Source organism: Lampris incognitus, chromosome 13 (genome assembly GCF_029633865.1).
Source record: "Lampris incognitus isolate fLamInc1 chromosome 13, fLamInc1.hap2, whole genome shotgun sequence".
NCBI classification, from domain to species: Eukaryota; Metazoa; Chordata; class Actinopteri; order Lampriformes; family Lampridae; genus Lampris; species Lampris incognitus.
In genome coordinates, this window is record NC_079223.1 from 27501486 (window position 1) to 27517286 (window position 15801).

At 43.6% G+C, this 15801-nt stretch overlaps 1 protein-coding gene across 1 annotated transcript in view; it reads left to right on the forward strand.

The window, feature by feature from the left end:
• Positions 1-15801, forward strand: part of tjap1 (tight junction associated protein 1 (peripheral)) — a 182982-nt gene that overhangs the window by 127138 nt on the left and 40043 nt on the right. The window contains 3 exon segments of the mRNA XM_056291823.1: positions 134-162; positions 1750-1911; positions 14665-14731. Coding sequence (XP_056147798.1) covers positions 134-162; positions 1750-1911; positions 14665-14731 — 258 coding nt within the window.

Sequence of the window (15801 nt, forward strand, 5' to 3'; positions counted from 1 at the left end):
TCAGCAGTGTCTGCGAGGTTATTTCATGGTGTATGTGTGATGTAATGTGTGATCCTTGGTGTGTGTGGCAGTAGAAGATAATTCCTGGTAACTGGACATTGTCTCTGATCTGGTCTTCTCTGTTCTATTTCAGGAGACCTTGTCAGATTCGGACAGGATCAGGTATGTTTTCTCTCCTTATTCGACTGAAAGTTTTTTCTTCTGACAGGGAGGAAACTCAAATGAACAGTTTTTACACTTTCAAGCTCTGTTTTCATATTAAACTAATAAAAACCATTCTTAGGGTCCTTCCAAAATGATAGGATATGTCCAGCAGGGGCAATAATTTTTATTTTAGAAAAGCATGAATGAAATAATGAAGAATATGTTTTTAGGGGCATCCTGGTAGCGTAGCGATCTATTCCGCTGCCTACCAACACGGGGATCGCCGGTTCAAATCACCGTGTTGCCTCTGGCTTGGTCAGGCGTCCCTACAGAAACAATTGGCTGTGTCTGTGGATGGGAAGCCGAATGTGGGTATGTGTCCTGGTCGCTGCACTAGTGCCTCCTCTGGTCGGTCGGGGCACCTGTTTGGGGGGGAGGGGGAACTGGGGGAATAGCATGATCCTCCCATGCGTTATGTCCCCCTGGTGAAACTCCTCACTGTCAGGTGAAAAGAAGCGCCTGGCGACTCCACATGTATCAGAGGAGGCATGTGGTAGTCTGAAGCCCTCCCCAGATTGGCAGAGGAGGTGGAGCAGTGACCAGGACGGCTCAGAAGAGTGGGGTAATTGAACAGGTACAATTGGGGAGAAAAGAGGGTAACCCCCCCCCCCCCCAAAAAAGAATATGTTTTTAAATTTTAAAATAAAAATTAAAAAAACTGTTAAAATGAATGAAGTGGATTTGCATGAACACAGAACATGACATGCTGACTTCTGCAGGCATATTTTGATTTAGTTTGTTTGGGGGGCAGTTATGGCGGATGCCATTGACATCTGGCTGTAACTTGACCTCAGGCTGTGTTCATTAATGTAGAAAACATGGAGATGAGTCATGTGGAGAGCTTAATGCCATGTTGATAAGCTGCTCATTCAATAAACTGACAGGATATTCAAAGATCAATCAAAATCACAAAACGCACATAATAATAAACAACCAGGAAGAAGGAACTGATGACAGTGGAAGAGACTGACCGATAACAACCACTGTCTTCTGCCAGTGCCACCTTCCAGTAACGAACAGTAGACGACTGTAGTTGTACTGGTCAGCTACCAGATGGAAATGTGTAAACTGTATTGATATGAAGCAGAAAAGACCTTGAACCATCCCCAGAGGAATAAAGGTTAAAGAAGTTATGGTGTGTTGTTTGTGACTGAGAATGTGAGCGCAAGTATGTATGTGTGTGTTGTGTTTTTATTAGAGAAGTTGTGACAGTCAGCAGATTTGTGCCAGTGCTCAGCAGCTGTTCATCACACACACACACACACCCACAGAGGTGATAGGTGGTTCTGGGACAGTGTCTAATGCTGTTACTGTGGGTTTGGTAGTCTTTCTGTTTAGGTAGTTGAATTTATCTGTCTGTCTTTCTCTTTCTCTATCTCCAACACTTGTCATCTTTCTCAACTGTCTCTCTGTCTGCCAACTCCAACCTGTCTCTCTATACACACATACACACACACACGCACGCACACACACACACACACACACACACACACACACACACACACACACACACACACACACACACACACACACACTGTTACCCAGAATCCTCCAGCAGCAGAATGAAGACCTGCGGCGGCGTCTCTCTCATACCACCCACAAGATGGAGGCCATGGAGGCGGAGTTTGACGGCAGCCGTCACTATATGCAGACGGAGCTCAGCCGCACACGGGACGATCTGGACAAGATGAGAGACAAGTTCCGCAGGTGAGGGTGTGTGTGTATGTGTGTGTGTGTGTGTGGATTCAAATGCAAATCATCATTTGGTTGAACCTCTTTAAGTCGTGTGTCTTGACTGAAACCCATTTTAATGGGTGCTGTTCTGGTCTGTGTAGTTCAGAATCTCTGCTGTGTCCTACCAGTGTCTGTCGTCTGTTGAAACGGGTTAAAACAGGTGGCTTTTTCACACTTCAAGTCTTTATTTTTATACATACATACATAGGTATGTTCACACAGCACTTGTACCCAATGTCGAAGCTTTTAAACTTTTCACATGTTAACATCTTTATTATATTTTTCATTCATTATTAGCAAAAAGTATCAGATAACGAGGAGAAGAAAGGAGCTAGCTGTTTCCCAACAAATGGAAGTAGGAGGCTTTAACAAGACATTCATGTTTACGAATCAAAGTTAAGACTGTTTAGATCTCAGGCATCTGGGTAGCGTAGCAGTCTATTCCAGTGCCTACCAACATGGGGATCACAGGTTTGAATCCCCGTGTTACCTCCGGCTTGGTTGGGCCTCCCTACAGACACAATTGGCTGTGTTTGCAGGTGGGAAGCCAGATGTGTGTATGTGTCCTGGTAGGTGCACCAGCGTCTCCTCTGGTCGGATGGGGCGCCTGTTTGGGAGGGAGGGAGAACTGAGGGGAATAGCGTGATCCTCCCACTTGCTACGTTCCCCTGGTGAAACTCCTCACTGTCAGGTGAAAAGAAGCGGCTGGTGACTCCACATGTATTGGAGTAGGCGTGTGGTAGTCTGCAGCCCTCCCCAGATCGGCAGAGTGGGTGGAGCAGTGACTGGGACGGCTTAGAAGAGTGGGGTTATTGGCAGGACACAATTAGGGAGAAAAGGAGGAGGGGGAATCCCCCCCCCCAAAAACAAAAGACTAGAGCTTATAAATACGTGTTGAGTTTAGTTAAGTTTAGACTAAAGTCTACAGACCACCACGGTCGACCAACAGCCACTAAAACCTTTTAACTGCTTTTAAAAACAGGGCCTTATTTTCTCACGGCTTGTCCTTGACTTTATGCTTTTGAATTGACGTCTGAAAATGGAAGTGATTCAGACATGACGGACAATAGAAGCCAGTGTTTGTACAGCGGCATGAGGAACACGGCAGATGAAAGCAGTCCATGATAGGAGCAGTGTTGTAGTAAATGTGTGGCTACGTGCCGGTGAATGTCCTTGCACGCTCGTCTCTCCTGACTCCCTGTTTCTCCTCAGCTTTCATCTTTAATGCATCACCTGCACCTCCATTCTCCTGCCCCCATCAGGCTCCCTCATATCTCATTAAATCAGTCAACCAGAGCGTCATGCTGCTGCCTGCATGCAGCCGTCCTGTATGGACTGATTGTCCCAGCAGAGAGAGAGAGTGTGTGTGTGTGTGTGTGTGTGTGTGTGTGTGTGTGTGTGTGTGTGTGTGTTTGTGCGTGTGTGTGTGTGTGTGTGTGTGTGTGTGTGTGTGTGTGTGTGTGTGTGTGTGTGTGTGTGTGTGTGTGTGATACTGCGGGTTCTTGTGCTCAGATAGTAGTGGGATCATGGGAAATTCAGAGGGACTGGGATTTATAAAATGTGTTTGACATTGTGATGCTGAAATATAGATTTTCAAATTCATCCACATTGAACTGCACATTGCTGTAAGAAGACATCAGTTATTTAACTACGTCGCTTTTGATCAGGCCACAATTATACATTTATACATAATGTTAAGATGGTGTCTGGTGGGCTTTGAAGTTTCAATAAAAAAGTAAAACGTTTCAGGCATTGTCAAGTCAGCTTTATTTATAGAATGAAGTGAAACCAAAACAAGTTTGCTCCAAAGTACTTCAGTCACCAAACACACACAGACACACACATGCAAAGAAATCTACCCTGAAAAAACTATTGGCACAAAGTTATAAAGTTGAAAGCTGAAGAGGGAATATATGTTTGTTAGCTTGTTGGTTTTAATTTAACTGATCTAATTTAACTAATATTCAGAGGAAGAGGATTCCACAGCGTTGATTCTACAACAAAAGTCCGATCACCCTTTATTTTTAATTTCAGTACATGCAACAGAAAAGACATCTTGATCAGTCCATCAATACAGTATGGATATAGACCTTCACCATGTAAACAGCAGCATTTCAAAGCTCTACAGGCTAATGGTAAGATTGTGAACTCAGTTTGGTTCCTTCCTGCGCTGTGTGCTGTCATGGCTGTTTTTTTTTTAATTAGATTTTCCCCCTTTTTTCTCCCCAATTGTATCCGGCCAGTTACCCCACTCTTCCAAGCCATCCCGGTTGCTGCTCCACCCCTCTGCCAATCTGGGGAGGGCTGCAGACTACCACATGCCTCCTCCAATACATGTGGAGTTGCCAGCCACTTCTTTTCACCTGACAGTGAGGAGTTTCACCAGGGGGATGTAACGCATGGGAGGATCATGCTATTCCCCCCAGTTCCCCCTCCCCCCTGAACAGGCGCCCCAACCAACCAGAGGAGGCGCTAGTGCAGCGACCAGGACACACCCACATCCGGCTTCCCAGCCGCAGACACGGCTAATTTTGTCTGTAGGTATGACCGACCAAGCTGGAGGTAACATGGGGATTCAAACTGGCGATCCTCGTGTTGGTACGCAATGACTACATTTTAAAGAAGGGTGAAAACATTTTTGGTAACACTTTATAATAACTGCACAAATGAAAAATTAGTTAAGTATTAGTAACTACTGAATTCATCATTTGTAAAGCATTTGTAAAGCAAGACAGGTACCAATGGTTAGTGTGTTAATAGATGTTTTATAAATACTTATTAATACTGCAATTCATGATTAATTCCAGTAGTTACTAGTTGTTAGTTAAGTATTTTGTATGACCTCATCTAAAGTGAGGACTATCTATGCCTTACAAAGCATTTACACATGAGATTGAAAGGCCAGCAGTACCTTGTGACTCACAACAGTCTAAAGGATCATAAGATCCTTGTCGAACTGTTTCTGCGACAGCTGCCTTCTCAGGTACGGGCTGCTTTATCAAACACCACCATCACTGCCTATTGTGCTCTGGCCGAGGAGGCTGATAAAATTTTCCTTGCTGGTCAACAGCACTGCGCGGCCGCGTTTTCTCCTGCCCAAATATTTCCACCACTGCCCGGAGATACAACAGTCACCGCCGCAACAGCAACTCCTCAACGGTGGCAGGAACATGGCCTGTGTTTTTACCACGCAAAGTTTGGACCCAAGGCCAAGCGGTGCTGATCTCCATGCAGTTTCAGCGTGGCGGGAAACACTGGGGCCGGCGCTCAGTAGTGGCCATGTGCGTTGGCCGAACTGGCAGGCTGCCCTTCATCCAAGGTACCGTTTCTGCATGGCGTTTCCTGTGCAACACGGGCATGCAGAGGAGTGTCCTGCCCGCATCGAGGGTAGACATCCTGTCCTGCAGATATCCCCCGCCCCCCCATGGACGCCGTTAACGGCAGCCCAATCCACACTCATGACACTAGATATGTGAGCTGTGTTTTGGAGGACAGCGGTTCAGTTGGGACTTTGTCATGGCAAAAGTGGCCATCCCCCTCCTCAGCGCAGATTTCCTATGTGCCTATGGGCTGCTGGTGGATATCAAAAACCGCCGCTTGATTAACGCTGTCACCTTCTGCTCATATGTGTGTACTCTCAGCGGAGCGGACTCCATCAGACTGTCTAGTGTGCTCTCTGCCACAGACGATTTTCTCCGGCTTCTCGCCGAGTTCCCGGTACATGTACATGATTAACAGATAGTTTGTTAATCATGTACAAACACTTTCTAAAGGATCATAAGATCCTTTAGACTTTTGTGAGTCACAAGGTATTGCTGGCCTTTCAATCTCATTTGTAAATGCTTTGTAAGGCATAGATAGTCCTCACTTTAGATGAGGTCATACAAAATACTTAACTAACAAATAGTAACTACCGGAATTAATCGTGAATTGCAGTATCAATAAGTATTTATAAAACATCTATTAACACATCACTAACCATTGGTACCTGTCTTGCTTTACAAATGATGAATACAGTAGTTACTAATACTTAACTAATGCTTCATTTGTGTAGTTATTATAAAGTGTTACCACATTTTTTCTATGGAGAGGAAAAATTCAGCTTAAATGCAAACCAGTTTACCGACTTGGTCAAGTCAGAGAATGATGCAACATTCACATAATTTCTGTTGGCATGTTGTTTTTTAAGTCAACTAAACATGTGATATCTGCACCATGTAACATCTCGACTTGATCATATTCAGTCTGGTTTAGGAACATAGTGACTGGCAAACAGGATCCAATACTCTCATTCATTTCTCCATTGACAAAAAGATGGATCCAGATGTGTTCTGAAAGATGCACATGAATGGCATCGCATTGGAGGTCATCTGCTCCTCCTGGTGCAGGAAACAGGAAGTAATATCTTTGTTTGCTCAGAGTGTTTCCTGTTTTCCCGAGTGGTTGAACCATCAGTAACATGAAATGTCATCAGAGATGCAATGTCATCCAGCATAACAGCTACCATGAGATGGAGGCTCGTATCTAAAGTCTCATACAAATAGTAGCCCATAGATTTTAATACAGATAGAGGCCTTTAAAAGTCAGACTATCAATTTGAGTCTCAAGTCAGTTGACAGTCATATTGTCATGTTAGTTATAGAATAATGTTCATTTATAATGAAATGGAAAATATGGAGGAATGTTTATTTCTGGCTCTATGGTTGTCCTCTCTGTTGGATGGAGAGGTGTCTGCTGTTTAGAGGACAAATAGTTTATTTTACCCAGAATCCCTCTGAGCTGTCCCAGCAGGACTCATATCTGTGGGGGTGCTTTAATTTGAGTGTGGCTTGGTGGCTGTGACAGACTCACTCACTCTCTCTCTCTCTCTCTCTCTCTTTCTCTCTCTCTCTCTTTCTCTCTCTCCCCCTCTCTCTGTCTCACCTTCTCTCAGCATCTCATGTGTCGGTGTCATTTTGTCTCAGATCTTGACAGTGAATTATTGATTGACAGGTGGAGGGGTTGGACTGTGATGACTCAGGGTGAATGGCAGACGGGTGGGAGGATAGAGTGATGCTCTCTGCCAGGGAGTGAGAGACGTTGTAGTTTAAAGTAGGCTGTGTGTGTTTACCGCCGTGCAAATGGCGCCAATCAGTCATCGACCAGGGAAGATGCCGCTGGCTACCGCTCTGATATAGTATGTTGGCAATGAGGTCATCCACTGCGCACACACACATGCACAAGCACTCTCATTCTATATGTCTATGTATATATAGATATGGACATATATAGAGCGACAGATAAACTGACATAAATATAGACAAGTAATGAATGATATATGGCAGAGACACACACGTGCACACATATGGAAATGCATGTGTGTAAGCGACACTATGGAGACTAGTAAGCTTTGGACCTTATCTTAATACTTTGTTTCCTATATCAATCAGAATTACTGGAAGGTCACTCAAAGTCATGGCCCTGCTGGTCCTGTTTAATCAGCCTGAAACATCACAGACACACACACACACACACGCACGCACGCACGCACGCACGCACGCACACACACACACACACACACACACACACACACAGTGGAGTGTCTTGCTTGGCACTTTGGTCAAAATATTACATGGTAATACATTTGTAGAATTTTCCATGTTAACACTACACTGTGTGCGGAATCATTCGGAATTTGCTTTCCAGTACATATTCACCTTCCTCCATTTTGATCGAGTGGTGAGAATTCTAATTTTACAATGTATTCAATCTTTAGTGCGCTCAAAGATTCCCACAATGCAACAAGATATAGTTTCCAATGCATGTACACTATGCTAAAAATACCACAGTGCAATACTTCCCATCTTCTCCACTCTGTGCTTCTTTGGAATGCCAAATATGGTGCAACAGGATGAGAAGAAGATGCCACATGATGATTCAGTAATGTCTGAAATCTCCATTTACTGCTCCCTGTAGATGAGTACTATATACGGAGTCTTTCATATGTACGAGATAGAGAATGAGTGTAGGAGGACCCCATTCCAGACAGATCTAAGGTGTGATACATATTTTTTTCTATTGATTTGTTGAATGATTTATCACTACAAGAACCCTGTATAGATGTCTGTTTTAATGTGCAGGCCTATGTAGCCTGTGATTTCATTCAGTTGTCGGACCTATTCCAGCAACTTCAAAGTTGGTTCTGAATTTTTGGGAGAACACCTTTAATTTTCAATAAATGAATAAAGCACACTTTTACCTGTTTACATTGAATGGACTTTATTCACCACTGATTTCACCAGTGGTTAATTCTTGGCCAGTTCGGCGGTCTCTGGGTTTTTCTACTCAAACAAAGGTGTTGAGCCGAGCCGGTTTGTCCTTGAATGTTGGTTTTTAAGCTTCCAGAATCAGAATCAAGTTTATTGGCCATATACTAAGTTTACACACACATGGAATTTGTCTCTTTTTTCGTGGCTGTCTCAGTGTACTTAACATAGACTAACAACACAACACTCTTCAGATATACAGTGCTTTGTAAAGTAAAAGTATTCAACCCCCTGGACAGTCATCCATAATTTTTGGATTATAAAAGATAGTCACACATCTGTTCCTACTACTACTACTTTTGGCTGCTCCCGTTAGTGGTCGCCACAGCGGATCATCTGTTTCCATGTCTTCCTGTCCTCTGCATCCTCCTCTGTCACACCAGCCACCTGCAAGTCCTCTCTCACCACATCCGTAAACCTCCTCTTTGGCCTTCTTCTTTTCCTCTTCCCTGGCACCTCCATATTCAGCATCCTTCTCCCAATATACCCAGCATCTCTCCTCCACACATGTCCAAGCCATCTCAATCTTTCCTCTCTTGCTTTGTCTCCAAACCGTCCAACTTGAGCTGTCCCTCTAATATACTTGTTCATAATCCTGTCCTTCTTCATCGCTCCCAGTGAAAATCTTAGCATTTTCAACTCTGCCACCTCCAGCTCTGCCTCCTATCTTTTCGTCAGTGCCACTGTCTCCAAACCATATAACATAGCTGGTCCCACAACCATCTTGTAAACCTTCCCATTAACTCTTGCGGGTACCCTTCGGTCACAAATCACTCCTGACACTCTTCTCCACCCACTCCACTCCACCCAAGTATTTAACCTCATATGCCTTCGTCACCTGTACTCCTTGCATCCTTACCATTCCACTGTCCTCCCTCTCATTCACGCATATGTATTCTGTCTTGCTCCTACTGACTTTCATTCCTCTTCTCTCCAGTACATACCTCCACCTCTCCAGGCTCTCCTCAACCTGCACCGTATTCTCGCTACAGATCACAATGTCATCTGCAAAGATCATAGTCCACGCAAACTCCTGCTTGATCTCGTCCGTCAACCTGTCCATCACCATTGCAAACAAGAAAGGGCTCAGAACCGATCCTTGATGTAAACCCACCTCCACCTTGAACCCATCTGTCATTCCAACCGCACACGTCACCACTTTCACACTAGCCTCATACATGTCCTGCACAACTCCTACATACTTCTCTGTAACTCCCAACTTCCTCATACAATACCCCACCTCCTCTCTCGGCACCCTGTCGTATGCTTTCTCTAAATCCACAAAGACACAATGTAACTCCTTCTGGCCTTCTCTATGCTTTTCAATCAACATTCTCAAAGCAAACATCACATCTGTACTGCTCTTTTTTGGCATGAAACCATACTGCTCCTCGATAATTGTCAACTCTCCTCTTAACCTAGCTTCTATTACTCTTTCCCATATCTTCATGCTGTGGCTGATCAACTTTAAACCTCTGTAGTTGCTACAGTTCTGCACATCGCCCTTATTCTTGAAAATCGGTAGCAGTACGCTTCTTCTCTACTCATCAGGCATCCTCTCCCTTTCCAAGATTGTGTTAAACAATCTAGTGAAAAACCCCACTGCCATCTCTCCTAAACATCTCCATGCCTCCACAGGTATGTCATCAGGACCAACTGCCTTTCCACTCTTCATCCTCTTCATAGCTGCCCTCACTTCCTCCTTGCTAATCCACTGCACTTCCTGATTCACTATCCCCACATCATCCAACTTTCTCTCTCTCATTTTCTTCATTCATCAGCTCCTCAAAGTACTCCTTCCACCTTCTCAACACACTCTCCTCACTTGTCAGCACATTTCCATCTCTAGCCTTGATCGCCCTTACCTGCTGCACATCCTTCCCAGCTCAGTACCTCTGTCTAGCCATCGGTTCAAGTCCTTTTCTCCTTCCTTAGTGTCTATCTATTATATAACTCACCATGTGCCTTTTCCTTTGCCTTTGCCACATCTCCCTTCGCTTTATGCTGCATCTCCTTGTACTCCTATGTACTTTCATCATCTCTCCAAATATCCCCCTCCTTGTCCAACCTCTTCCTCTGTATAATTTGCTGTACTTCCTCATTCCACCATCAAGTCTCTTTGTCTTCCGTCCTCTGTCCTGATGACACACCAAGTACCTTCCTAGCTGTCTCCTTCACTATTTCTGCAGTGATTGCCCAGCCATCCGGCAACTCTTCACTACCACCCAGAGTCTGTTTTAACTCCTCCCTGAACTCCACACAACAGTCTTCCTTCTTCAGCTTGCACCATTTGATCCTTGGCTCTGCCTTCACTCTCTTCCTCTTCTCGGTTTCCAAAGTCATTCGACAGACCACCATCCGATGCTGCCAAGCTACGTTCTCCCCTGTCACCACTCTGCAGTCTCCAGTCCCTTTCAGATTGCGCCTTCTACATAAGATGTAGTCCACCTGTGTGCACTTTCCCCCACTCTTATACATCACCCTGTGTTCCTCACTCTTCTTGAAATACGTATTCACCACAGCCATTTCCATCCTTTTCACAAAATCCACCACTATGTGTTCTTCCACATTTCTCTCCTTGACACCATAACTACCCATCACCTCCTCATCGCCTCTGTTCCCTTCACCAACATGTCCATTGAAGTCCGCTCCAATCACCATTCTCTCCCCCTTGGGTACACTCTCCAGCACTTTATCCAACTCACTCCAGAATTCTTCTTTCTCTTCCATCTCACACCCAACTTGCGGGGCATATGTGCTGATAACATTCATCTATACACCTTTGATTTCCAGATTCATAGTCATCACTCTGTCCGACACTCTCTTCACCTCCAACACACTCTTGACATACTCTTCCTTCAGAATGACCCCTACCCCATTTTTCCTCCCATTCGACCATGACAGTAGAGTTTGAATCTACCTCCGGTACTCCTGGCCTTACTCCCCTTCCACCTGGTCTCTTGCACACACAGTATGCCTACCTTTCTTCATTCCATCAAATAAGCCAGCTCTCTCCCTTTACCAGTCATAGTGCCAACATTCACCTCCACACTCCCACCCTTCCTCCTCTCTCGCTGCCTCTGGATATGCCTTCCCCCTCTCCTTCTTCTTCGCCCAACAGTAGCATAGTTTCCACCGGCACCCCGCTGCCCAGCAGTACTGGTGGCGGTCATTGGTAACCCGGGCCTCGACCAATCCGATATTGAAATCTGTTTTATGATCCACATATTTGATTTGGAAAAGATTTTACGCTGAATGCCCTCCCTGATGCAACCCTCCCCATTTATCCAGGCTTGAGACTGTAGTAGCAAGCCAGATTAACCGTTCACCAAACTATACCCGGGTATTGCTTATGGGCTATTTCCAGACAGATCACCGTATAGCCTCTGCATACCACCCATGGTCAAATGGCCAAAGGGAACATAACAGGACATTCAAGGCTGCATCGAGTAAGCTCGTCAGCGACCAAGCCAATGATTGGAATCAATACATTCCAGGCATTTTGTTTGCTTATCATACATCTGTCCATGCCTCAAAAAAATGCATCCCCTTCGAAGTGATGCATGGCCACACTGCCAAACTGCCCATCAACCTGAACTCTGCCGACGAGAGTGATGAAGCACCACTTCCAGACTCAGCCAGGCCTGATGTTCTGCAGACACTAAACACAATTCATAAAGACCACTGTTCCACAGTCTCCGGCAACATCGGCAGTGCACAGTCTCATCAGAAGGAGAATTATGATCGTCGCCATGAAAGCAACAAAGAGATTATTACAGGGTCCATAGTCTACATCAAAAACAGTCGACGTATCCACAGGATTGGATCCAAACTGGAGCCTCGCTGGACTGGTCCATATACTGTTGTTGAGTTACTCAGCAAAGGCTGTATCAAGCTAAAAAAATTAAAAACCTTCTTCTCGCTTAATCACTAAGATTTGCAGTCAAGCAGGGGAAATGGTAATGGACCAGATAGAAATGGAACAAACATTTTTTTAAGTAATATTACTGTTAAGTTATATGGTTCTGAATGTGATGGAAATCGTCCACAACTTGACTCCTTCCTGGAGAACCTAACCTTCCCCTCAGTCTCGGTCCTACAAAACTGCTCACCGGGTGGTGAGATTTCTGAGACAGAAATTCTAGAAGCTATTAAATCCTTACAAAATAATAAAACACCTGGACCAGATGGCTTCACCTCTGAATTTTACAAAAAAATTGCTTCCAACTTTTCCCCCTGCTTCAAGCCATGTTTAATGAATCTGTCAGTGGGGTGCCTTCCGCAAACCTTACAACAAGCGTTGATAAACTTCTGCCAAAAAAGGATAAAGACCCACTTCAGTGTGCTTCATACCGTCCAATTTCCTTATTAAATGTAGGTTATAAAATACTAGCTAAAATTCTAGCAGCTAGATTAGAGAAGATTTTGCCTCAGATTATATCTCCAGACCAAACAGGTTTCATTTTAAATAGGCATTCCAGCTCAAACTTGAGAAAATTACTAAATATTATGTACTGCCCTCCGAGCCACTCCCCTGAAATGGTTGTATCATTTGATGCTGAAAAAGCATTCGATCAGGTTGAATGGCAATATTTGTTTTCAACCCTAAATAAATTTGGATTTGACAATGCCTTCATCTCTGAGATTAAACTATTTTACTGTCTTCCTTTGGCCAGTGTGATCACCAATGGACAACAATCTAGCACTGATTCTTGAGATAAGGGAGAAAACATGTTTTAGGTCTTCTATTTTTTTTAATACTACATTAATTTGAAATGAATATATTTATAGACAAAGGTCTAATCTAACAAACCATATAAGTGAACAGGTTTTTTATTAAACCACTTTTTATGAAAATTAACATTTATTCACTTCATAATTTGATTTGTGTCAACTCCGTCAGACACACCAAAAATAATGACATTTTAAATTGATTGATTCAACAAGCGTATAAAGTCCTCAAGTATCTAACAATGGTGTTCTGAAACAGAGTTGAGCAATAAAATGCATTATATACAGTTTTGATCTGATTTCACACTATTTTGAAAAATCCAATTTCAAAATCCCTTAATTTTGTATATTCATTTTTAATATTAAACATAATGTTCTTAGGCAAAGAAGACATCATTGCATGTAGTTCAGTTGGTGTTTTAATATACTATAAATTGAACAAAGAGTAACCTATTTCTTTGAAAAAGGACAAAAACCTTCATCTGATGGTGTTGGCAATTACTGACGGTATTGACAAACAACTGACGGTGTTGACAAACAACTGATGGAGGTGAAAACTAATTTAAGTTTTTTTCAAGTAAATTTTACTAACAACTGATTGAGAACAGAAAAGCTTTGACATGGAACTCTCAAGGGAAGTGGAAAAGAAGCCAGCCAAGGAACAACTGGCAACAGGATCTCCAGGCAGACATCAAGAGACTAGGATGTACCTAGCATCAAAAGAAATCTAATAACCAAGAACTCTGGAGGTCCCTTGTCGACAGCCTATACCTTTAGGGGTGTCATGCATAACTGAACTGAACTGACTGAGATGACAACACACTAAGAAAACTAACTAATAAAGAGTGCCTGGTGATTTTTGTCTGACCTGCATGACTTGGGCATTGGGCAACAGGCATCGGACATGCTTGCGCTCTATGAAGTCCTTTACATCAGGGGCCATGCTGTAGAGCTCTCTTGCATGGCTTGATTGGAGTGGACTTGCCTTCCCTGTTAGTTTCAGAAGAATGTCTTTGACTGGAATGAAACAGACATCCCTCCTCCCATGTTTTGGGTGAACATTTGCTGTTGGACCGTGAGGGTGCATAAACTCCACTTTCACATCTTGGTGCTCAGTGTTGTTAAACTAGAGGAAAACATCATTCTGATGAGAATGGTGTTTTCCCTTCACCGAATGCTTCCCCAGATTTTAAGGACTGTGCAGGACCCTTTTTAAAAAGTGGGAATTCCTCTGAGTTTTCTTTTAAAGATCCAAATAGATGGCCGTGTATCTGAGCAGAAGAAACAGAATAGAAAAAGCTGGGGATGATGCTGCTGTCTTTGTGTTTGTAAAAATGTTAAAAACTCGTTTAAAAGTCAATTTTTATTATTACAGGATGATGAAAACTCTGGAAATTTTTTGCAGTGTGTGGTATTACAAAAAATGTGCTTTGCTGTGTTGTGGATGATGCACTGATCTTTGGGAGTGTACTGAGATGATTTGGATTCTGTGAATCTTGTGTTACTGACCCTGGTGGTTTTTGTCCTGTTTATTATTGTTGCTTTGTAACAGTTTGAATTTTTTATTAAAGTATTGGTAAAAAATCAAATCTCTCTTCTCTTCTCTTCTCTTCTCTTCTCTTCTCTTCTCTTCTCTTCTCTTCTCTTCTCTTCTCTTCTCTTCTCTTCTCTTCTCTTCCTCTCTTTCCAGACTACAGAACAGCTATACAGCCTCCCAGAGAGCCAATCAGGATCTGGAGGAGAAGCTTCACGCCTTGGTAACCTTTTACCTTTTCAACTTGGATTCTGCCATTTCACATTAACCCTATCTTCTATACAGTGTTTAATGGAGGAGTTGTTTCCAAGCCAACACCCGACTTGGCTCCATCATGAGTTCCTTCAGTTTTGAATCAATGGGAAAAATGTGTGTGTGTGTGTGTGTGTGTGTGTGTGTGTGTGTGTGTGTGTGTGTGTGTGTGTGTGTGTGTGTGTGTGTGTGTGTGTGTGTGTACGTACGTGTACTCTAATGTCTGCATTGGGAGCTGTAGTGTGTCGGTGGCGAGTGGATATAAAATCAGCAGTTTATTACTGAAAATGTGTGCAGGATAAACTCGTGAATGTGTAGTTATATTAGCAAACATGCATTTATATCTGTGGACCAAAGTTTGTATTCATTCACAACTCAGCCCCTATGCAGCTCTCCTATCCTCTCACACTGCTAATTAGCCAGACAGCAGGCCTCCGAGGGCCCTTTAGTAGTGGAGGGCCCCCAGAAGACACAGAGACGGTAATCAGACTGCCGGCTGGGACTTAACGGGTTCATCACCCCCCTACGACTACTTTGATATATATATATGTGAGAGAGAGAGAGAGAGAGAGAGAGAGAGAGAGAGAGAGAGAGAGAGAGAGAGAGAGAGAGAGAGAGAGAGAGAGAGAGAGAGAGAGAGAGAGAGAGAGAGAGAGAGAGAGAGAGAGAGAGAGAGAGAGAGAGAGAGAGAGAGAGAGAGAGAGAGAGAGAGAGAGAGAGAGAGAGAGAGAGAACAATGGTTAGGGGAGAGACTGGGAGAGGGAGGGAGCATGCAGAAGTGATGGGGTGAAAGAGGAGGTGAGAATGGAGGTAATGGACCCCCCCCACACATTTGATGCTTGTGTGTGTGTGCGTATAGATGTTTGTTGTTAGCATAAATATTTGATGTTTATTGTAGTGTGTGTCTTTGTAGGGGAAACGCATGTTAATATGGATTAATGTTAATCATCAATTATTAATGCATTAATAATTGATGATTGGTTTTGTTTTGTGTGGAAGCAGTTGATCACATTCATCCTGCAATCTGTCAATTACCAATCA